We start from the raw sequence: 24,990 nt of genomic DNA, 5'->3' as shown, positions 1-24,990 counted from the left end.
CACAGCAGTACTTTTTCTAAAATGCATGCACCTTGATGACCATTTTTATCCTTTTGACAATTTTCCCCTTAACCTACCTGCTAATATAAGAAACTGCCATCTTCAGTCCAGATCAATGCATTTTGCTGCTGAAGTTCAGGTATGTTTTATTAAAGCCACCATGTGATTTTGTTGTTGTTGTTGTTGTTACTGGGTATTAAACCCAGGGGCACTCAACCAACGAGGCACATCCCCTGCTCAATTATTATTATTTTTTTATTTAAAAGATTTTGAGACATGGTCTTGCTAAGTTGCTTAGGACCTCCCTAAATTGCTGAGTCTGGCCTTGAACTTGAGATCTTCCTGCCTCAGTCTCCCAAGTTGCTGGGATTACTGCACCCAGCACTACTGTGTGATTTTTGAGAGAACATGTAAACAAAGGGTTTCCATTCACTTGATAGAATCCTGCAAATACTTGTTGGTGTCCCTTGCCTTTCAGACTTCTCCTTTGAGGATCTCTAGGCAAAACTGTGTCACTGAAGCCCAGGTTCCGTGTTCATAAACTGATAGAATACGAGTTAAGAAACAATACACCTTGCTTCTTTCTTAGCACGCATGAATGATGGGTATGAATTTGCATCATGAGAAAGTGAATACAAAAAGATCCCCCAGGGCAGCTAGGGAGACAGAAAAAGCCAATCTAGGATGAGCATGGCATCTGTGTGAGAGTGTGAGAATGAGAGTCCCTCTCTGCCTCAGTGACATAAATACCAAGGCTGCAAGTTTGGGGCAAAGAAAAAGACTCAACCTTTAATTCTTATATAAATTTTGCTTTCAGTGTAGGACACCATAGCATCCCCCCTCAAGATAAAAGAAACCCACTACATTTCTAAGAATGTTCCTCCAGAAAAATGGAACTGAAAGCTTTTTTTTTTTTAATTGATCTGACCCTAAGAAAACAGTGGGGCTTTTTCTTTAATTTACCTAAGGAATTGACATAAAAAATCTATGGCTCTGCACCAAAAAATATGCATAAAGTGTGAAAGCCGAGGGCAGTCATTTTAAAAAGACTGGAGATTTTTCTAAACATTGTGTGTGTGGCCTTTAATTACAAGTGTGTACCATGGGGAAGTGAATCTTTGGACTGTGAAATTGATGCTAATTTTCTTTCCCAGCAGTTTAGGAACCCTCTAAAATGTCACATCATTAATTTAGTCGCTTTGCCAGGAATCAGTGCATGTGGTTAGAGTGTGTGTGTTTTTAAATTAATAGCCTTTATTTTTAGAACAGTTTTAGACTTACCAAAGGGGGAAAAATTGAGCTGATAGTACAGAGAATTCCCATCTACCCTCTACCAGGGCACAGTTTCCCCCATTTTTTGCAAACTTGCAGTAGTGTGGCATATTTGTTCTGATTAATGAACCAATATTGATGTATAATTAAAGTCCATGCTTTATATTAAGGTTTCCTCTTTGGGTCATACAGTTCTATGGGCTCTGACAAATGTATACCATGTACCCACCATCATACCAACATACTAAATAGTTTCATCACCCTAAAAATCCTCTGTGTTCCACCTGCTTATCCCTCCACATCTCCCTCCAAGCCCCACACAACCCCTGATCTTTTATTGTCTCCATGATATTGCCTTTTCCAGAATATCATGTCATTGGAATCATACAGTATTTGGCCTGTTCAGATTGGCTTCTTTCCTTAAACAATAAACACTTAAGTTTTCTCCACCCTTTTTCGTGTCCTGATAGCTCACTTCCTTTCATCATTGAATAAGAGTCCATGTATGCATGTACATAGTTTGTCCATTCACTTATTGAAGGACATCTTAGTTGCTTCCAATTTTTTGGCAATTATGGACAAAGCTGTCATAAACTTGTGTGTAGATGTTCGCAGTTATTTTCTTTTTAACTCAATTGAGTCGATGTACCTAGAAGTGTTCTTGCTGGCTTATGAAGTAGATATTTGCTTAATTTTGTAGGAAACTGACTGCCAATGTAATTTTATCGTTTTGCACTTTTACTTTTACCAGCAATGAGTGAGAGCTCCTGTTGCTCCACATTCTCGGCAGCATTTGGTGCGGTCAGGTTTGGGGGTTTTAGCCATTCGAATAGATATGCAACTGTCCTCACCTTCACTCTCTTGAGTCCACTGTGGTCTGTGAAGTCTGGCAGCTCCCTGACCTCATGCCACAGTGGGAAATGAGAATGTTTACAGAGACTGCCTAAGCTGAAGGCACTGCCTCTCTGGGCATGAGGTTGTCACCCTCTGGGAGCACCAAACAAGGGGTTCTGGGGTTCCCACTGCTTATAGGATCATACACTTCTCCCCTTCCTTCTTCTTGCATAAAACACAGGATACCCACATCATCTCCATGGGCTTTCACAAAAGACCAGAGGAGCCTTTGATTTTGGGTCTCTTCTGCTCACCCCCACCTGCACAAATCTGTTTCAAAGAAAGTTCAGAAAACAAACACTACAGAGAGTGGAAACTGTTTATCCTACACTGGAATCGCCACTTCCACCACTATCTAGAATACTTTTAGATGGCTCCCTAGCCACAGGCCACAGGCAGTCATTTAAACAGAGCAACGGACATATGGCTGAGAAGGGAAATTAGAGCTAAGTGCTGGATGATTCTAAATGCTCATGGGTGTGACAGAGCAGACCCTGAAGGTGTGGGCGTGGCGTCAGGAGGGTGTGCGCCCTTTCCCCCCACAGCTCGGTCTTCTGCCCTAGGAGGCCTCTCCTTCTCCAGCTGCTTTTCCTTGCAGCCTTGGCCTTAGACGTGAGAACATCCGGGGATGAGGCAGTGGAGGAAGAAGGCCAACACAGAAAGCAGCTTTCTGAGGTTACCAGCAACTTCCTCCTCACCAAGCACAAGGAACTGATCTTCATTCTGCGCCGCCTCCTGGCAGCCTTTGATGCTGGTGACTACCAGAGCTGCTGCATCCTGTCCGCCCCGGGCTCTCGTGGCGCACAGGGCAGCCATGGTGCTTCTGATTGGCTGATGGCTGGCCCCAAACACTGACACACAAACAAGAGTGGGTAAGGGGGCGGCCATCGGCTTAAAGCGTGAAAACAATCATGGTCAGCCGACCTCCTACAATTGTTTTAAGCTAAATGTGACCTCTGACTCATTGATGAATGTCATCTTGTCACTGCCTGCCCCAAGCTGCCGGAGCCCTCTCTGCTAGGAGGTATGTGGACTCACTCAGGGAGGAGGGTGCTGGTGGGAGGGTCCCTAGCCGGGTCTCGAGGACCCGGTTGAGCAGGATCCTCGAGCTCACATCCCACCGAACGGTGGAGGAGACTGCTGGTATTTAGCAGAGAGTGGATTTATAATATCTGCATTCTGCATATCTGGAAACCTTGACCCAAGAGGGTTCATGAATATATTCTGATAATTCTAAGAAACAGGACAGGGACAACTGGATGTTACTTACGGAGCTGGGGAGTTAGAAGTGGTAGATAAGGATTATTATAAAAAGGATCATGTTCCTATAACTATCAGGTAGTGAGTCTCCGAGTCTGGCCAATGAGAAAGCAAAGCTCAGACATGCCTCCATCAGAGATGACACAGAGGGGTCCCTGCTTGAAAGGCGAGAACGATAGTTTCTGAGGTCCTTTACATTCTTGCAATGCTAAATCACAGCATCAGTGAATTTCATGACACCACATGGTCCCTTATTTCTGGTGCTGGCCTTGCCACTCATGTCCCTCCTTTAAGGTACTTCTATGTTACAGCCTTGGAGGAGGCCACTCACTGTAAACAGGAACTAAAGTAGGGATGTAGAAAAGGAAAAACTATAAAACGGCCTTTTAAAATAAAGAAAAAATAGCCTCTGGTGTGCCAGAATCTCAGGCACCATATATATATATATATATGTCATCCTATTTAATCCTCATGGCAAGCTTATGAAATATTTAGTACAGTGTTACACCTGTGAGGAACCCAAGGCTCAGAGAGGTTAAATAACTTCCCTAAGAACACACAGGTATCAGTAGCCACAGTATGAACACTGGTCTCTGTGATTCTCAGACCCAGTTTGATATGCCCTTTGACTCATCTTTTTTTTTTTTTTTTTTTTTGCAAATGATACTACTTTCTGTGATTCTTAGTATTAACATAAAACTTTCTTTTTAAATAAATTTAGTTAAAGTAAGTTAAGAGAAAAATACTATAAAAGCAATAGTCCAGATTTTACATGGATGTGAAGTGGTACTAGTAACTAGAACGACCGAAGTTTGGGAAATATAGCTTCAGATATTTTGATAGCAGCACTTTCAGTTTAGCATATCTTGCATCTTGACTGTGTACAAGGAAAAGGAAGACACTTAAAAATAAGGGAAACATGAATGAATTCTCCTGTCCTCTGATAGGTGAGTGATTTCATATTTTACAATAAGAAAACCACACGGACCCTCTCAACTAAAAGAAAATTGTGATTGTAAAACCCAGAGGAAACCCCCAGGTGGAGCCTATCCATATAAAGGGTGAAGTTTCCAAGATCTGCATGTAGAGTGGCTGAGGGGAAGTAAGGCCCAAGTGAGTCAGGACAAGGACCTGGGCAGCAGCCTGCGGGTTGGAGAGGCCCAGAATGGAACGTGAAGGGGCTTACAGACCCTGCTTGGGAAGAACTATCATCACCTCTTTAATGCTAAGGGGAAGATCTTTGTGGAAAGGTCAAAGAAAGAATTGGGAAAGACTCAAAAGAAAAAAAGGAGACTAATAACGGAAAGCTAAACAGCTCATACTTGCTACCAGGTGATTTGCATAGAATATCTTATTTGTCTCTCATAACAATGCAGAAAGGAAAGCTATAACTAGTCCCATTTCACAGAACAGAAGATCGAGACTCCAAGGTGTCCAATAACTTGCCCTATATCCAGTGGTCAAGCTACAATCTGACCTGGGACCACCAGTTCCAAGCCCAGGGTCCTTCCCCGGTACCACATGTTTTGGCTGGGTGAGCTTCCTCAACCCAGCCACCAATAACCAACTTTCACTTTGTCACTTTTCATTTCTCTAGCTTTGCAGGCCACAGCTAGCCTCTAAAAAAAGCAGGGGAGGCTTCCTCAGCAGGACTGCCTTGCTTCTTCTGAGCTCAAATGCTGCAGAACTCAGAGGCCCACAAATGCCTACCATTGCCACCAGTACCATTGAGCATAGGGCTCTGCAGTCCCTGATGCTCCTGGGCAGATCATAATGATCCCTGTCTATAATTGAAGCCTATCCCTGCTGAAGCACTAGGTTCAGAGATCTGTACCGGGCATAAACCCACATCTCACTTCTGCTTGTTACTAGTCCCAGAACTCAACTGTTCCACCCTCTTCCAGGAATAGTGGACCAAAATAATAGAAGCATTCCAGATTCATACAATTCGGATTACATTAGGGTAATCGGACAATGATGGCTGCATATGGGACTTGGCTTCTAGCAGGATCCATGGAGAGGAATGAATGATTCAATCTCTGCTCTAATGGAAGACCATCTCCTGCATCCCTGGGGGCCAGATCCAGTGCCTGGCACGTGACTGAGCTGAGCTGAGTCTTTTCCCGTGGGATTTGAAGATTGCCCTCCTCTTCTCTACCACTCTGTCAGGGAAGGTGTCTGTCATGATTGTGGATGGGGCTGTCTTTGGGGGTTTCCTCAGGGCTTTACACTGCCTCTCTGTCCAAGGCTGCATTTGTAGTCATTCTCATCAGTGGAAATGCCCACCTGCCAGCAGAAGTTATCTGGAACCACGCAAGAACACTGGCCCGTCTGCGGTGTTGTTTCTCTCTAGTCAGTTCCCCTTTCTGTATTTGAGTTCTAGCCTCAGTCCTGAGATTATTCTTTCTCTACAAGAGGAGTCTTAGGAGGCCTGGGGAGCTGGCACTGACTCCTCCGAGTGTATTTTCAAAGCCTCGCTCCTGTGCTCTTCGGGAATGCTGCTGTGCTCATGTGTCTGGTCTCTGGGAGCTACGGTGGATGGGCATAAGTGACAGGTATGTTCTTTTGAAGCCCATGTGCCCGGGGAGCACAGCGTGAGAGAAGGCTGTATTGGGGCAGAGATGGGGCTGGTGGCTGGCAAGGGGATGCATCAGAGGGCAAAAGACATGCTTAAAACCTTTGGCCATCGGGCTTAATTTGGAGACTAGCTACATTGGAGATCAGATATCAGAAAAATGAGTCTCTTCCAGCCAGATCCCTGTATGGGCTTTAGTGGGCCAAGAGACCCGATAGGCAGAAGAATGGAAGGTGCCACTTACCAAACAGCCGGCAGCTGCCCTTGACCTTGGAGTGCTGGGGGCTCCAAGCAGCTCTGCTCTGGGAGAAACTGTCCAAGGATGTTGGCCCTGCCTGAGCCCCACGTACAATGGGAAATGTAGAGGAGGGAGGCAGTGTCACAACTTCTCTGTAATAGCCTCGGCTTTCCTGTCTGACCTTTCCTCCTCTGGTCCAGAAATGCTTATCCCCCCACCCCAACTTCTTCCCTTCTAGCTGCCCCATCCCAATATTGAGACCAATAGGTCATTTGGAAAGAAATACTCTGGTCAAAAAAGAGCCCAGTCAGTGGTTTAACACAGTTGCACATACTGTGAACACATTTGCATTTATTTGCAAATAGGCTTAAAATATCGCCTCCATTAATAGTGATTTAAGGTTCTGGAGAGACAGGTGAAAATAATTTTTGGCCAAGGGAACTTCCCACTCCTCTCAAATTGTAAAAACTAAGGAGATGGCCTGTTCTTCTTATGTGTAAATTCAATCTTGGGACTAAGGCTCTGGACTGTGTATTTATGTGGTCAAATTCACCATTCTGTATTATGTTTGCTGAAGAGACCATGAATGTTATCTTGTGAGCCGTCCAAAGTGTAATGGGTTTTCTGAATCTGTTATTATTCATATATTCAGAATATGTATATTGTGTGCTTAATATGTCCTAGGAACTGGGTTTTTTTTAAAATATTTTTTTAGTTGTCAATGAACTTTATTTTATTTATTTATCTGCAGTGCTGAGAATCAAACCCAGTGCCTCACACTTGGTAGGCAAGTGCTCTACCACTGAGCCACAACCCCAGTCCCAGGAACCGGGTTTTCAACAAGGAGTATAAATGATATAAGGGGACGCTGTGCTCTTGAAGCTGCTGTGCTCTTGAAGTGGAAAATAATAAAAGCATACTGTAATCACATTAACACCACTGGGAGCAACAGTGCTTTGAAGGAAAGGAAAGGCTCTGAGTCATGGTGCTGATTAATTACTCTCTTTATGTTTGATATTTTCACAACTCATATTATCCCTGGATATTGGATGTCCCATCCTGGGTAGAAATGAGGATCAGGAGAAAATTATAAAAGAGAAAAAGGTGAGCCATGCCAGATGCTTTAGGAGAAAAATCAAGATGTGAACAATATGTTTCAAAAATCAGATACAAGTAGGAATTGAGGTTAGGGATCTCTGGGCTAGGGGATTGACGCTCTGAGGATACAGGAGAGAAAAGACAGAATTAAAACAACCTGGCTTAGTGGGGAGGCGCCTGGGCAGTTTTCCAGAATTTAGGCCGTTCACTTTTCATGACCAGGCAGATAAGAACATGTGAGGGGTGTAGGAAAGACAGGACCAGAGTCTGTGTGCACAACCCCTCATTGAACGCTACTCCATAGATTTGTTTCTGAACTGTTTGCACATTGGAGGGTACACAGGCTGCAGCTTGGGATATAGACAACATCTCAAATGTGTGTAGAGGAAGAAAATGTGTTTTCAGCACTATGCCTCTCTCCACCAAGGGCCTGGGACTTCATCCTCTTCCATCCAGGGATGTGATTCCTTTCTGAGTTCCTGAGTTCCATGTCTTATTTAGGTGAATTACCTTGAACTTAACTCCTTAGGGTTAACAACAAACAACAACGAAAAACCCAACCCGTTTCTCCCTTCTAACTCTAATTTGCATTTTAACAGGGGCTTTCAAAAAATGCCTGACCCAAGGAATGAGTAATGTGGGAATTCCAAGTGTTAGATTAGGACTGGTACACAGATGGGGAGAAGGGGCTGTCCCTCAAACTGTGCCCTTGAAACAGTTGGCTTTTCTCTCTTTGACCTGGTTCTGGTTCTGAAATCAGAAAGGGGCTCCCTTAGAGGGGGGGATGGGCATAGCTACCTGTTAGTAAGTTCTCTGGGCCTTGTTCCTGGCAGGCACAGCCCCTTCCCAGGATGTGTACAGACCTGGATAGGCACCTATAAAATTTTGCATGATGTTTTTACTTTGGGCACTTCTTGGCAAAAAAGGGAAAACTTATTTTGAAAACCATCAATATTTTTTAAAGGTGGTAAATTTTAACTCCAAAAAGTTATGATTCTAGATATACATAAGAGAACTGGGTGTCTGTCTCAAACACAAACTTCTTGTTGGGGGACAGGAAAATCTAAAAGCTATTCCTGTATGGTGCCCCCTCTTCTGAGCCGATGAGGGTAATGTACTTGTTTTCCCCCCCGTTGGGTACTAGGGATTGAACTCAGGGGCACTTGACCACTGAGCCGCATCCCTAGATCTATTTTGTATTTTATTTAGAGACAGGGTCTCACTGAGTTGCTTAGCACCTCACTTTTGCTGAGGCTGGCTTTGAACTTTCAATCCTACTGCTTCAGCCTCCAGAGCCACTGGGATTACAGGGGTGTGCTACCGCACCCAGTGGGTAATGTACTCTTAATTTTAATACTTTAGTTACCACAGTATCAGAGGGTGAGTAAAAGCCTCCTTTGGCTCCTTGTGGATCTGCTCAGATGTTTGTTTTTTGAATCAGTGCACATCCTTGTAACATGTACCATATTTGATGCTGCCCTCCTCATATCTGTGTGGAAATACTGGGCTTCCAAATGAACAAGGGCAAGAGCAGCTCCTGAAAGGAATCCAAGAGTTAGGTAAAAAAATTCTCCATAGGGCTGGGGATGTGGCTCAAGCGGTAGCGCGCTCGCCTGGCATGCGTGAGGCCCGGGTTCGATCCTCAGCACCACATACAAACAAAGATGTTGTGTCCGCCGAAAACTGAAAAATAAATATTAAAAATTAAAAAAAAAATTCTCCATAGATGGAGGCTACAGCGGGATTTGCTCCAAGGAGAGATTGGAAACTGATCAGGCCTGGATTAGAGGGAGATAAAGCTGGTGAGGGAAGTGAAGCTCAGCAGGAATGATGTGTCTGTCCATAGTCAGCTATCCCTGGTGTCCACCAGACCAGAAGTGTTCATGTTCTCAGTGAGACACCGCTCACTCACCTCCTCCTCATGCCCACTGCCTCTATGCTGGTCCTGCCTCTTCATCTCAGGACCACAGCTTTACTGTTGGTTTCTTGATCACTCTGATACCAGGCTTAACCTCTTTCCTTGGGCCACTAGCTTATTTTCTTCAAACTTTCATTGCATTATTTTTATTTATTTATTTTTAGTTGTTGATGGGCCTATATTTATATTTTTATTTATTTATCTATTTATTTATTTATAGTGCTGAGAATCAAACCCAGTGTCTCACACATGCCAGGCAAGCACTCTCCCACAGAGCCACAACCCCAGCTCATTGTTACATTATTATTATATTTTTAATATTTATTTTTTAGTTGTAGTTGGACGCAATGCCTTTATTTTATTTATTTATTTTTTTTAATGTGGTGCTGAGGATCGAACCCAGGGCCTCACACGTGCTAGGCAAGTGCTCTACCACAGAGCCACAACCCCAGCTCATCATTACATTATTTTTTATACTTCCAAACTATTGATCCCCAATTCCCAGGTTTCTATCAAATCAGATATAAACTCTTTATCTGACTTTCCAGGCCCTGTTAGGCTCTTCTGATCTACTTTCAAAAAATTAATTCCCTGTTATTTGTGCAAATTCAACCTCTCCTGCAATCCAAGTCGGCTTTTCTTAATTTCCCATGAAAAGGCTACAATCATTGCTGCATTTCCAAACGTCCCTAAACATGATTCTACTTGACCATATTCTAGAACCTTGCCAGAGTAGCAGAGAGGATTTTGAATGTTCCCAGCGCAAAGACATGATAAAAGTTTAAGGAGATGTTTATGAAAATTATCCTGATCTGATCATTGCACGTTGTATAAATGTTTTAAAATATCACACTGTAGCCCATAGATATGTAAAATTATTATGTGTTGCTTAAGTTTTTAAAAAATATATATAAAAGGGAAAAATGCGAAAGAATATTATACTAATAAAGAACATGGAAACCACAGTTATGCCTGACGATCTCTGCGTAGGTGTATGTATATCAAGAATGTGACAGAAAGGCTTAGCCAGTTCTACTCAATCAACATTTAAAAGAGTTGTTGGAAGCTTGCAGAGCTTTTCAAGGGCAGAGGCAGATGGCCGTCACACCAAGTTCTAGGAAATTCATCATTGCTGATGTCACAAGACAGCAACCCTTAGAGGAACCTGTTCAATGATACAGTGGCCCAGGCTGAAACCCTCATGAGTACAAATATCAGAAGAAGTAGACTTAGTTAGAGCCGATATTGGGTACAACTTCATCCACTCTAACAGAAACTGACTACTGCAATCCCTCACAGCCTGGCTCACTTTGTTCATGCCATCAGGGTACAGTTCTGAGACCAAGTCTGAGTCTCCTGTCAAGGCCCAATTCAAATACCACCATCTTGTACCTTTCTGGGCCACAGGAGTGCTTGCTCTTCTCCATGTCATCTGAAGCCCTGAGTCACTTATAGTCAGCTCAACAGACTGTCCAGACAGGAAGGTCCTCTAAACATACCATACTGTCTCCAATGCTAAAAAAAAAAAAAGAAAGAAAGAAAGAAAAAGTTCAGGATGGGGACAGAGAGAGATGGAGTGCTTCCGTGTCTTCCTTTATTTTTCCTTTTTCCTGGAAATGATACTTTTAAATTTAAAAGTTATGGAGTTCGATTATATAACAAGAAATCCCTCCCCACAAAAGTATCTCTTCTGCATTGTACCCCACTTTTCCTTGAGCAGTGTTGATAATGGGGAGTTAATTACCTCCCAAGAAAATTGTGGCTCTCCATTAAAACTCTTCATCATCTGGAGCTGGACTCTGGCTCCTATGACTTCCAGTGATTGGAACTGCTTGCCCTTCAGCAACAATGTGTGTGCTCTCCCCCAGGAGATCCCTTAAATGTTTTCAAAAGGCCAGAGGGTGTTCACAGTCTTCTCTTCTTCAGGTTCATTACCCCCGGTCTTTTTAATTGCTCCTCATTTGACATAATTTCAGTATCCCCTAGTGAACTGTGCTGCCCTTTCACTTGATAAACCCTAATTTTGTCAGTGTGATACCACAAGCGATGTGGTCTGATTAGCACAGAGTACAGAGAGCGAATTCTATGTAAAGACTGAATTAATTGGGCTGGGGTTTAGCTCAGTGGTAGAGCACTTGCCTAGCACGTGCAAGGCCCTGAGTTGGATCCCAGGCACTCCCTTCCAAAAAAGGACTGAATTAATTTTGGTTAGCCACATCATACTAATATTTATGTGATTCTTATATTTATTCTAGATAAGCTATTTCTCTAGCATCCACCTTTTCCATTTACATAGTTGTTACTTTAAAACTTAAGTACAGGTCTGTACATTTACCCTTATGACGTTAGTCTCTCTTTTTAGACTTTGTGAATACTAATTAGGCTGACCCAATTTGGGCTCATTTTTGTGTCATCTATATATTTGAAAATAGAAGTATAATTTTTGTTGCTTTCATTTATAATTTTACTAAGTATATGAAAGTGAATATTAAAAATCAGAGAGTCCTGTGGTACCCACTGAGGTATCAGTGTGTCAAGGATGATTCTTGGCACTCAATTGTTGAATGAATAAAGGAATCAGTCAATGAATCAACACTTTGTTCTCATCCCTTATATTTAATCCATGCCATATTCTGTTAATTATAAACCTAATTATTTCTTCATCTACCAACTTCCCTCCATTTCTGCTATTACCATTCTAGACCAAACAGCTATGTTCATTAAGCAACTTCAGTGGTCTTTCTGCATCTGGCTTCCCTACTATACATTTGCTATATAGTAACTAGAGTCATTTTTTTCCAAAAGCAAAGCTGATTATGTCCATCTCTACTATAATTTCTTCTTCTCTGTTTGTTTTTTCTTTTTTTTGGCACTGAGGATTAAACCCAGGGTTGCTTTACCACTGAGTTACATTCCTCAAACCTTTTTATTTTCATTTTGAGTCAGCATCCTGTTACATTGCTTAGGGGCTCGCTTAGTTGCTAAGGCTGGCTTTAAACATTTTTTTTAAATATTTTTTAGTTGTTGATGGACCTTCATTTTATTTATTTGTATGTGGTGCTGAGAATTGAACCCAGTGCCTTACACATTTATTTAAAAAGCTCCTGGGCTGGGGGTGTGGCTCAAGCAGTAGTGCGCTCGCCTGGCATGCATGCAGCCCGGGTTCGATCCTCAGCACCACATACCAACAAAGATGTTGTGTCCGCTGAAAACTAAAAAAAAAATTCCCCTCTCTCTCTCTTACTTTAAAATGCTCTACCACTGAGCCACAACCCCAGCCCCAAGACTTTTAACTTTTGATCCTCCTGCCTCAGCCTCCTGAACCACTGAGATTACAGGTGTGTGCCACCACGCCCATCTCTACTATAATTTCTTTAGTGGTTCACATTGCTCTCAGAATAAAGACCAAAAATCCTTAACTGACCTATAAGACAAGTATGGCCTGGCCCCTGCCTAGGTCTTCCACCTTCCTTCATCTTAGCCACAACCTTCTTATACCTTCTTTCATGTGCTCTCCTGCCTCACTACCTTTGTATATGCTATTTCCATTGCATAAAATCCCTTCTAGCCATACTCCCTAAAACCCCTTCATTTATTTAGCACCTATTCAATCTGTTTTATTTACCTATTTGGTGTATTAGGAATTCTCCCCAATACAGCAGCTTTAACAATGGATTTTTACCCTCTCACAATGCTGTGGGTCAGAAATCAGAGCAGGCCTCAGAGTGATTCTTCTACTCTTTGTGGCATCAAATGAGGTCACTTTATGGTAGCAAGCTAGTGGGTAGGTTGGCCTAGAGACACACTGATTCAGTGGCCACCAGCCACAAGTAACTACTGATCTCTTGAAATGATCAAGAGATCCTGGGGCTGGGACTGTAGCTCAGTGGTAGAATGCTTGCCTGGCATGTATGAGGGCCTGTGTGCTCTCCTCAGCACTACATATAAGTAAATGTAATAAAAAGATTCATAAGATCCATTGACAACTAAAAAATATTTTTAAAAAGACTTAAGCTGAATTCCAAAGAAGCAATAACTTAACAACCTTCAAGGGAGTTAAGGAAGAGAGAAAACCCCAATTGAAAAAAAAAAAAAGAGAGAGAGAGAGAGCTCCTAATTGAGTTCTTACTTTAAAACTTTAAAATTTTGTAAGTATAAATTACCCACAAGATTTTTGAATATTCAGTATAAAAATTTTGAAGTATTCATTAGTAATTTTTACATTGATTACTTGTTGAGATTATATTTTAGATATACTTGATTAAATCAAATATAGTCTTAAAATGAATGTCACCTATTTTTTTTTTCATTTGTTCATCTGGTCTTATAGTTTGGAACATAAGGTGTCACCCAAAAGTTCCTATGTTAATGCAGGAATGTTTGGAGATGAAATGATTGGACGGTGAGAGCTATAACCTAACCAGTCTATCCTGTTTTGAATGGAGTAACTGGGTGGTAACTATAGTCAGTTGGGTCCCCTAGGGGCATCCCTGGAAGGAATCATCTTCCCTGTGACTCCTTCCCCCCTCTCTCTCTGTTTCTTGGCCATCATGAATGGAGCAGCACTCCTCTTCCACACCTTTCTGCCATGGTGTTCTGCCCCACCTTGGGCCCAGAGAAATGGAGTGAGCCTACTATGGAATAAACCTTTGAAAGTGTGAGCCAAAATAACCTTTTTCTCCTCTAAGTTGCTCTTGTTGGTATTTTGATCACAGTGATGGAAAGCTGATAAACATAGGTGCCTACAAGAAATTTTCAAATTTCAATATGGCTCACGTGTGTGGCTTGCACTGTATCTCTATTGAACAGTGCTATAAAAGGCCAGATAGAAAATGTTTTCAGCTTTGCAGGCTGCATAGTTTTTTTCACAGCTGCTCAACTCTGCCATTCTGAAAGCAGCAATAGATAATATTTAAATAAATGAATCTGGCTCAACAAAACTTTCTTGTGTTTCAACATAACTTTATTTATAAAAATAGATGGAGACAGGCTGGGACTGTAACTCAGTGGCAGAATTCTTGCCTAGCATGGGTGAGGCACTGGGTTTGATCCTCGGCACCAGATAAAAAAATAAATAAATAAAATAAAGTTATAAAAATATGCATATATTAAAAAATAGATGGAGCCAGGCATGGTGGTACACGCCTGTAATCCCAGCAGCTCTGGAGACTGAGATAGGGGGATCTCGAATTCAAAGCCAGCCTCAGCAATGGCGAGGTGCTTAGCAACTCAGTGAGACCCTGACTCTACATAAAATACAAAATAAGGCTGGGGATGTGACTCAGTGGTTGAGTGCCCCTGAGTTCAATCCCTGGTACCAAAAAAAAAAAAAAAAAAAAAAAAAAAAAGATGGGAGCCACATTTAGTCTGAGTATGCTGAGCCCTGATCTGGAGGATCCAAGGTTTTCTTCCAATCTGGTGGCTTGACAGAGATGTCTGGAAGGCTGGGCTCAGCTAGGACTCTGGACCCAAACTACATGTGGCCTCTTTGGCTCTGTGGTATCAGGGTAAAAGAACATTTTATATGGTGGGCTCAGATTCTAGGAAATAAGTCCCAAGAGAGGCAAGTACAAGTTTCAAAGCTTCTCATGACCTAGTTTCAGAAGTTCCAGGACATTCTTTTTATTTCATTCCTTTAGTCAAACAAGTCATGAAAGCCAGCCTGGGTTCAAGGAGACTTAGACTCCACCTCTTCATGGGAGGAATAGCAAAGAATATGTGTTCATCTTCAATCTATCAGTCATTCTCTGAATGTCAGTTAAAAGTAGTCCTATAACAGGTTCTCAGAGTACCAGGAACCCCTCTTTTTTAGCACTTACCATGGTAATAATTTTACATTCATTCATATGATCATTTGATCATTATCTTGCTCCTCTACTAAACTCTAAGCAACCACATGAAGACAAGTTCTTTCTGGTTTTGTGCATCATTGTATTCCCAGCTCTAAGCACAATGACTGGCTCAAGAAATGTTTGTGGGATGAACCCATAAATGAATGAATGAATGAACAAAGGAGCGGTTAGTAACCGTTCTAGCATTGATTCCATTGATCCCACTTTTCTTCACATTGCTTTTTCAAGCCTATCGTGAGACACTTGGTCAGAAGCCTCGTGAAAACTCAGATGGCATTGCCTTCCCAGCAACCTTCTCATTTTGCAGTTCAGAAACTTTATTTAAAAAAAGGAAATAAGCCTGCTCTTTTCTGCCCAGTGCCTCAAAGATATTAATAGCTACTCTAAACATGTATCTTTGGGTTCTGGAGCTTGCAGAAGTACTTCAGTGAAGCACGCCGCACCCAGAGGCAAGTCAAGGCCTCAGGCAGCTGGAGTTCCTCCTGGTGTCCACTCTCCTTGCCCAGCAAGCCTGACTGGTCCAGCCACAACTAGGCTCTGCAAGAAGCAATAGTCCCGGCCCTGAGTGCTACTGGTTGAGGCAGACCTGGTTCTTCCTCCACCGAGGTGTAGCATCTCCCATTTTGCTTGGAACAAGGAGTACTCTATAGGCCCCGGGAGGAGCTAAGTGTTCCCACTTCCACACTAGTCCTGGAGCTTGACTTGAGTTCCCTTCTATCTTTCTTTTTAGTACTGGATGAGGGGCCAAGGCCCACACACCTTGACATCATCACCAGAAACCTCTAGAACAAAACCACTCCTGAGTAAACTCAGGAAACATGTGCCTGAAAGACTATCTGAATGAATACGCTTCCTGAGACACCAGCTCAACATTTCCCCTGGAACCCCAAATACCACTAATATTCTAGACAAAGTTGTGAAATAGGAAATGTCTTTCTTTGCTGCCCTCCAGCTTCTACCTGGGAACTCTTCTCTCATTTCTTGTTTCACCACATCTGCACTCCCCTGTCCCACCCCATAGGTGACCACCATCACATGTGTCCTCTCATCTGCCTTTGGCCTATACTAGATGCCCCCTGCTCCTTCAGACCCAAGACATAAACCAGCCCCCTTCATTTACCATACCTTTTCTCTCGGGTATTCCTGTTTCCCCAGGACTCTTCTAGTTGTGCCTGAAGCCAAACCCACCTGGAAACATAATTAGCTGACAGAGTTAGAGCAGAGAAAAGCTCTCTCCACTGGGCAGATGGTGGGTGCTGTGTGATATTTGTAGAATGAATGGCAGCTCAGGCCGGAAACCCCCATAATAAAAGGGGTAATTTTTGTCCCCGGCTCCCCTTAGCCCAGCCTATCTCCCTGAGTGTCCCACTGTCATTCCAAGAGTCACTGCCACACTTGGCCCTGGGATGTGCTGCCCTCCTTTTATTCCAAGAGTGGATAGAATCTGAATCCATTCTGTTTGCTCCCACTACAAAGCTAAAGCCGACTGACATTTTTAAAGGAGCTGCACCAATGTCAAATAGAAGTCAGTGAGGTTGGGTCTGTTTAAGTCTCAGCTCTCCACCAGTTGGTAGCTGCATGGCCTACGGCAACTTCTTCTCACCTTGGCAAGAAGAACAGTAGTGTAATTAATCATTCACCTGACTCTTACTCATGTTCTGGGACAGACTGGGCATACAAAGTGAGAGGAAACAGTGTGTGGCAGGTGCTCTTTGGTTTCTGGAATGAAACTTGACTCACTTGGGGGCTAGTCTGTTAAGGTTTTGAATAGTTCACCTGACAGAAGTCTCCTTTCAGAGAATCCCCCTGTAAATTCTTAGATTTTTTTTTAAGCTTCATGTAGTTTTACAAAGTAAACATATTTGTATAACAAAGGAATAGAATCAGTCTTGCTCAGAATACACCAATAATCATTTTTTCCTATCAGGATCCACAGAGGCGACCGAGATCTTTTTGTTGTTGTTTTTCTTTTTAGATATACTTGACAGTAATGTGTATTTAACATATTGTACATACGTGGAGTATAACTTATTCTAATTAGGATCCCATTCTTGTGGTTGTGCATGATGTGGAATTAGACTGGTCGCATATTCATATATGAACATAGGAAAGTTATGTCCAATTCATTCCACTGTCTTTCCTATTTTTATTTCCCTCCTTTTCCTTCATTCCCCTCTGTCTAATCCAATGAACTTCCATTCTTCCCTCCCCGCTTTGTTGTGTGTTAGCATCCACATACCAGTGAGAATATTCAACCTTTCGATTTGGGGGTTGGCTTATTTCCACTTAGCTTGATAGTCTCCAGTTCCATCCATTTACTGGAAAATACCATAATTTCAATTTTTTTTATAGCTGAGTAATATTCTTTGTGTGTACATACCACATTTTCTTTATCCATTCATCTATTGAAGGGCACCTTGTTTGATTCCATAGCTTCACTATTGTGAATTGAGCTGCTATAAACATTGATATGTCTGCGTCACTACAATATGCTGATTTTAAGTTCTTTGGGTATATGCTGAGGAGTGAGATAATTGGGTAAAATAGTGGTTCCATTCTAAGTTTTCTGAAGAATCTCCATACTGCTTTCCATAGTGGTTGCACCAATTTGCAGTCTCACCAGCAGTGTATGAGCATACTTTTTCCCCCATGTCCTTGCCAATTTTATCATCATTTGTAGTCTTGATAATTGCCATTATGACTGGAGTGAGAATGAAATCTTAGTGTAGTTTTAATTTGCATTTCTCTAATTGCTAGAGAAGTTGAACATTTTTTTCATGTATTTGTTGACCATTTGTATTTCTTCTTCTGTGAAGTGTCTGTTCAGTTCCTTTGCCCATTTATTGATTTGGTTATTTGATTTTTTTTTCGGTGCTTAAGTTTTTTGTGTTCTTTACATATCCTGGAGATTAATGCTCTATCTGAGGTGCAGGTGGCAAAAATTTTCTCCCATTCTGAGGCTCTCACTTCAAGTTCTTGATTGTTTCCTTTACTGTGAAGAAACTTTTTACTTTGATACCATCCCATTTATTGATTTTTTTATTTTACTTCTTCACTTCAGGAGTCTTGTTGAGGAAGTCGTTTCCTAAGCTGACAAGGTGGAGAGTTGGGCCTATATTTTCTTCTAGTAGGTGCAGAGTCTCTAGTCTCATGCCTACGTTCTTGATCTACTTTGAGTTGAGTTTTGTGCAGGGTATGAGATAGGGGTTCAATTTTATTCTGCTACATATGGATTTCCAGTTTTCTCAGCATCATTTGTTGAAGAGACTATCTTTTCTTCTTAGGTTGTTTCCTCTCCCATTCCCCTTTTTACAGCCCCCTCCCCCTTCAAGGGTATGAGTTTCCACTTCTTGGGACATCTGGAGAAAGCCATGACCCGTCGCTATGGCTGGTGTTCGTTCCTGAGGGACCAGTGGCATTTCTGCCTTCCCATGGTGCCAATAACACTGAAGGAAACAGCTTCCCAACCCAGACCCTGGTGCGCTCCCCACCCCCCCCCCTCTCTCTCACACACACACACACACAAAATGGCTAGAGTTGAGAAATGTTCTTCACACAGGACATTTATACTTAATTTTTAAAAATATTTATTTTTTGGTTGTAGGTAGACACAATATCTTTATTTTACATTTATGTAGTGCTGAGGATCAAACCCAGCATCCCTAGCCTCACGTGTGCTAGGTGAGCACTCTGCCACTGAGCCACAACCCCAGCCCCATACTTAATTTTTTTTAAAAAGGGATCATGTCAACCTCAAGTATTTGAGTATCAAATTTTAATAACATCACTGACAAACTCAGTATCCAAAGTGTTTTCAAGAATCATGTGCCATTTACACCATCACCAGAGTGAAGTTTCCTATAAGGACTGTCCCTGCTGGGCCAGGCCAGGATGTTGAAGGGGGTTATGATGGCTGTCCCTAAATCCTTTGAAAAGCTTTGACTGAAGAATGTTAGACTTACTCTGGGTAGTTTCAGAGGACAAAACCAGTATCAATGAAAGGAAGTAAAGGAAAGGCAGTCTCTACCCAGGGGAAGAGAGAGTTCCCAAATAGGGAAGTCCAAAATGATACTGACTTCCTTGTTAGGGCCAGTGCTTCTCCCTACTGACTTACATTTTGTCTAAGACATAAAGATTTCCCACGGCCATATTGATTTCATGTAATTATTTGAATCAAAGATGATTTATTAAATTTATGACAAAATATAATTTGAGTCTATGTCCCTGTTTAACATGTCATCCCAGAAGATTGTCTTAGGTTAAGCAGGCTGATTTTTAGTTTACAAACATGAGGGATTCCTATATTTAGGTGGAGACTTAGATTCAAAGGAGGCCCAGTCCTCAAATCCTATGTCAAATAGGATGCTGTTAGTGATTGAGCATGAGGAGATGCCCAGGAATCAATCTCACTGGCTCTGCCCTTGAGTGGTGTCACTGTTAGTTTAACAGAGAGTGGCCCAAGGTTCAAAGCCCATTAAAATAACTGGAAGGGGTGGGGGATTGGGAACTAGCTACTCAGTTCATATGTTGAACTCCTGCTGTGTATTTCAGCAACAAAACATATTTGCAACATTGTCATAAAGTATTGATTTTCTAAATGTAAAAGAGCTCCTACAAATCAATAAGAAAAAAACCAAAGACTCAAATTGAAAGTGGACAAAATAAATGTATAGACAGCACATGATCACTTCTTGGCCTTTTGGCTAAGATCAAGTATAGACAGCACATGAAACAGGACATGCTACCTCTTATACATTTGAAAAAAATGCCCAGATTCACATAAGAAACTCATTTTAAATGACAGCAAAAACCACCCCATGCCCATTGGTATCGCTGCTATTGAAGAAAATATAAAAATGTGTGTTGGCAAAGATGTGGACAAAATATAACTCTGTGCACTATTGGTGGGAATGTGAAATGGTGTGACTGCTGTGGAAAACTGTTTATTGGGTCCTCAGAAACTTAAAAATAATATTTCCATACGATCAGTAATTCTACTTGTGGGTTTGTACCTAAAAGAAGTGAAAGAAGGGTCTGGAAGAGATATCTGTACACCCACATTCAGAGCAGCTGTTATTCACAACAGCCGAAAGGTGGAAGCAACTCAAGTGGCCTTCAGAGATGAATGTAGTATAGCATACCATGGACTAGAATTCTGTTAGGGTCTGTAAACAAGTCAGGATGGTGCCTGGCATTTTGCCAGAGGGAGTGGTTTGTGAAGTAATGCCAGCGAGCCATTAAGTGTGGAGATTCCTTATTGGTTGACTGCTGTATCTAGTTTATGTTAATTAAGATAAGCTGTGTGTAATGTATATATACCCCTCCAGTCCTACAATAAACGGCTCCCACTCCTGCTGTATCAATCTACACAAGTTGCTCGTCACCCCCCGGTTATTTTGCTGCAGCCGGACTGCGGCAGAATTCAGTCTTAAAAAATAAGGAAATTCTGACATGTGCTACAACAGGATGGACCTTGAAGACAATATACCAAGTGAACAAAGCCAGTCGCAAAAAGACAGAGACTGTATGATCCCATTAACACCTAATGTAGTCAAATTCATTGAGATAGAAGGTGAAAGGGTGGTTTTCAGGGCCTGGGAGAAGGGGAGAATAGAGAGTCATTGAACAGAGTTACAGAGTTGTAACTATACATTTTACATAGGTACAGAGTTAAAGTTCTGCAAAATTAAAAGACTTCTAGAGATGGATGTGATGGTTGCACAGTAATATGAATCTATTTAATGCCAATGTATATTTGAAAATTATTAAGACAATAAATTTTGTGTTATGTATATTTTACCATAATAACAATAATTTTAAAAATCATAATGAGATGCCATTTTAACCTTTCCTAATGGTAAAGATCACAAATTAGAAAATACATTATTGACCCAAAGAGTGTGAAAATAAGCACTCTTGTGTTTTGTTGATGGAAACATTAACATACAATCTTAAGGTAGGACAAATTTTCAATATTTGTAAAAACTAAAATTGCATTACTCTTTAACAAGTCAAGCAAGTCTACTGCAAAGAATATAGCACTCTCTTGCAAGTGCAATGTGGCGTATAATTGCAACAAAGGATTGGAAACGATCTAAATGTTCCTTAGTGGGGCCTGGCAAAAAAAGTATTGCCCTCTAATAGCATATGGTAGAATAATATGCAACATTAATGTGAGAATACTCATTACATACTGACACAGAACAATCTCCAGATGGTAAGTGTGAAAAATTATGTATAGAATGCTACCCTTGAGTTTAAAAATAAAAGGAGAACAGTTTATGGGGCTATGATTTTATTTTGTCTAAAATAACTCCAAATAGAGGCAAGAAACTGGTATCAGGTAACAATGGTCACTCCAGTTACACCTACAGAGAAAATCTAGATAATGATGCAACAGTTGGGAGACTTTCTATCTACTGTTTCTCATCTTTTTTTAAGTATTTATTTTTTAGTTATAGTTGGACACAATGCCTTTATTTTATTTATTTTTATGTGGTGCTGGGGATTGAACCCAGGGCCTCGCACATGCTAGGCAAGTGCGCTACCACTGAGCTACAACTCCAGACTGTCATTTTTACCTTTTAAATTTAGTAAGATTTATAGATGTAATCTATTTTAAAACTTTAATTAAAAAAAATAAAGATTATAGTCTAGAAAGAAAGAAATATAACAGACACATTTAACCCAATGCCCTGCTCTGGGTGCTGTGGAGGCAGAGGGAAGGGTGCCTAGCACCTTGGGATCAAGAGTGGCTTTAGACAAACCACACCATGGAAGAAATTTCCTCTATTGGATAAAGAATAGTTGTGTATCTTCTAAGTTACAGTTTGTTTTGTATGGACAAATCTGTGAATTAGTGGAAAGTCCTGTGGATTAATTCACCAGTTAGGTTTTCCTTTTCACCTTGACTGTTAAAAAGTTACAAGCCAACTAGGTGTGGTGACACATGCCTGTAATCCAGCAACCCAGGAGGATGAGATAGAGGACCACAAGTTCCAGGCCACCATGGTATCTTAGTGAGACCCTGTCTCAAAATTTAAAAAATGAAAGAGGGTTGGGGATGTCTCTCAGTGGTAGAGCACCTCTGGGTTTGCTATACTGGGTTTCCCGGTATAGCAAAAAACAAAACAAAACAAAAAAACAATAACTTAACTTTGAAAAAAGCTAAAAGCAAACTTATGCCCCACCAAATGCATGTTGACAGATTCCTATAGTAAGCATTTAGCATTGGCTTTGTCCCAAGTTCCATTTTATATTCCCATATTTGGCTTTGTATTAGCCAGCCTTATGTCATGGTGATCAAAATACCTGACAAAAAACAACTTACAGAAAGAAGAGTTTATTTGGGCTCATGATTTCAAAGGTCTCAGTCCATGACTGGTCGACTCCATTGCTCTGGGCCTAAAATGATGATGGAATTTTATGGCAGAGGGTGTGGCGCAGAAAAGTTTCTTATGGTACCCAGGAGGCAGAGAGAGAATGCAAAGAGCCAGGGACAAAATATATCATCCCCAAGGCATATCCCCAGTGACCTGCTTCCTCCAGCCATGCCCCACTTGCCTACAATTACCCCCTCCCCAGCAATCCAGCCAAACTATTAACACACTGCTTAGATTACAGATCTCATAATCTAATTGTTTTACCTCGAACATTCCTGGATTAACACATGAACTTTGCAGGAGGACACCTCATATCCAAACCACAACAGGCTTGCTTTTCAACCTATTTCCAATGTTGGTTCTTTCTTTTATCTTTGCTTTCTGTGTAATCCACTTTACGCCCATTTTGGTATAAATTGGGTAAGTGGGTCTGTGGTGAAGGAGGGAGAAAGGGAAAGAGATTGTGAATCCATGCATGTCGTTTTCTTTGGCTCCATCATGTAGATTGAGTAAATGTTCTATTGCTGTGTTTCTCAGAGCGTGGTCCTTGGACAACAGCATCCATCACCTGTGAGATTGTTAGACATAAGCATTCACGGGGTTCACCTCTACCTACTAAATCAAATAGATAATAAAGCCTTGGAAACTGTTTTACATGCTCTCTGACTGATTTTGATGCACATTAAAAGTGAAAAACACAAGGAAACAAAAGAAAGATTGATTTTTAAATGTAACTACCCTCCCTGTGACCCATTAGACCTGCTGTGTTGTTCAAAAGAAGTAATGCTAGCTACTGTTATAAATAATCCCCACAATTTTATTACACAAAATAGTAAGTTTCCTTATTTTATTTAATTTTTTCCAATGTCACAGTCCAGTTTGGATCAGTTCTGGGGGAGGTATGGAGAGAACAGTTTTACTAATTTGTTCAGCTAAACAGTTCTCCTCCATAGTAGAATTTGCCATTTTCTAGGACCTTGAATGTTTCCTCTGAATTCCCTGCATCTAAGAAGCAGGAGAGAGAGAGCAGGAAGGAGGCTTTGATAGCCATGTCTGGAAGTAACGTTCATTTTTTTCTGTTCACAATTTCATTGGTTGGAACCCAGTCATGTGGCTAACATCAGGAGAGGCCTGGAAATATGGCCTATCTGTGGAACTAAGAGGAAAAGGAAATAGCTTTGGTGAGCACATAATCTTGTCTCTGCCACACCCAGGAACCCAAGTGAATCCCAGACTCCACTTCTAGGTCATGTTTTGGTGAACACTGGTTTCCGTTTCATTTTCTAACCAAGTTTTATCTTTTCTTTTTTAACCCTAGCACCATGGGACTGAGAATCACTCTGTTTGTGACAGCCTTCCTGCTTTCTGGTAAGAACCATTTTACTGTGTGAAGTCCTAGAATCTTTCCACTATCTCCCAATGCATCTGACCACTGCAAGTCCAGGCCTGACACTTGGTGGTTCTTGTACCATGTACCAGGAGACTTTCCTGGAGGAGAGGGAAGTGTCATGATTGAGCCCGTAGCTCAGATAACAGCAGGCAGGCCTGGCCTGGGATGGAACCCTCCTCAAGCATGCATCTTCTTCCATTTCACCCTCAGGGGCCTGGATGCACAGAATAAGATGGACTGGGCTATACAGTGGCACCTGGCCATTGCACTGAGGCCCGGTCACTTGACTTCTGCTCCACACGTAATCCTTCTGGTCTTCTCTGTCTCAATTGATGGTACTCTTGGGTTCCTAGGAAATATCTGATGGACTTCCAAAAAGCCTCCTTCTGTTACACAGCATTGTGTTCCATGTCCCCTGCCTTCCCTCCTCCTCCTGTTCCTTTCCCCACCAGCCCGTGCCCATAGACAAGTAGTCTCACCTTACTATAGACCTTCGGTTATGTCAGCAGATTTACCACAAAGCTAATGAAGCTGATGCTTCAGGGCTCCCCACTCATACAAGTCCTTTCCGGTGGCCTTACAGTGGCCATGGGCATTTTGCATTTGAATTATGCAAACTTTTTCCTTAATAATTTCCCAACCCCCCACTTTTAGAAGCCTCAGACAATCCAGACCTTCCCTGTTTGCTGCTCTTTCTCAGTTTCAGTTTCTTCATCCTTGAACTGGGGTTAACAGAGGGTGCTTGCTGCACATCCTGTGACTCAGTGCCTTTTAGTATCTCCAGGCCTGCCCCTTCCTGCTGTTCATTTTCTCCACCTGCAGCATTGAGGGGAGGCCGTCCCAGTCATGGTGCAAGACAGAGGGGGCCAGTTTAGCCTGCCATTTGGCACACAGGCCACCCCCTGGCTAACGGGCCCTGACTAACCAGCCCAGCCATAAAGTCACCTCCCTCACATTGCCACAAAACATGCCCTGGGCCACTGTCCCCATGCCTGCTGTGGGCCACAGAGGATTGGGATACCATGAAGAGATGCTCCCTCAAATTATTTGCCTGCTGGCTGGGATCGGCCTTTTGTGATTTTTGTTTTCTGCTTAGCAACTTGGGGCTTGC

The 24,990-nt window shown here is 41.9% G+C and overlaps 1 protein-coding gene across 5 annotated transcripts in view; it reads left to right on the top strand.

The window, feature by feature from the left end:
- Positions 1-24,990, top strand: part of Cd86 (CD86 molecule) — a 68,587-nt gene that overhangs the window by 14,027 nt on the left and 29,570 nt on the right. For 2 of the 5 annotated variants that reach the window (XM_027936035.3, XM_027936039.2), the window contains exons 1-2: positions 2,949-3,190; positions 23,808-23,857. In XM_027936035.3, the coding sequence (XP_027791836.1) occupies positions 3,138-3,190; positions 23,808-23,857 (103 nt within the window). In that variant the 5' untranslated portion in view covers positions 2,949-3,137. Of the gene's footprint in view, positions 1-2,948; positions 3,191-5,864; positions 5,982-23,807; positions 23,858-24,990 lie in introns of those variants that run through there. The other 3 variants (XM_027936037.2, XM_027936038.3, XM_027936036.3) reach the window with 2 other exon arrangements.

This window comes from Marmota flaviventris, chromosome 8 (assembly GCF_047511675.1).
Source record: "Marmota flaviventris isolate mMarFla1 chromosome 8, mMarFla1.hap1, whole genome shotgun sequence".
Taxonomy (NCBI): Eukaryota; Metazoa; Chordata; class Mammalia; order Rodentia; family Sciuridae; genus Marmota; species Marmota flaviventris.
The sequence above is the reverse complement of the archived record's forward strand: the minus strand, read 5'-3'. Positions and strand labels throughout refer to the sequence as shown.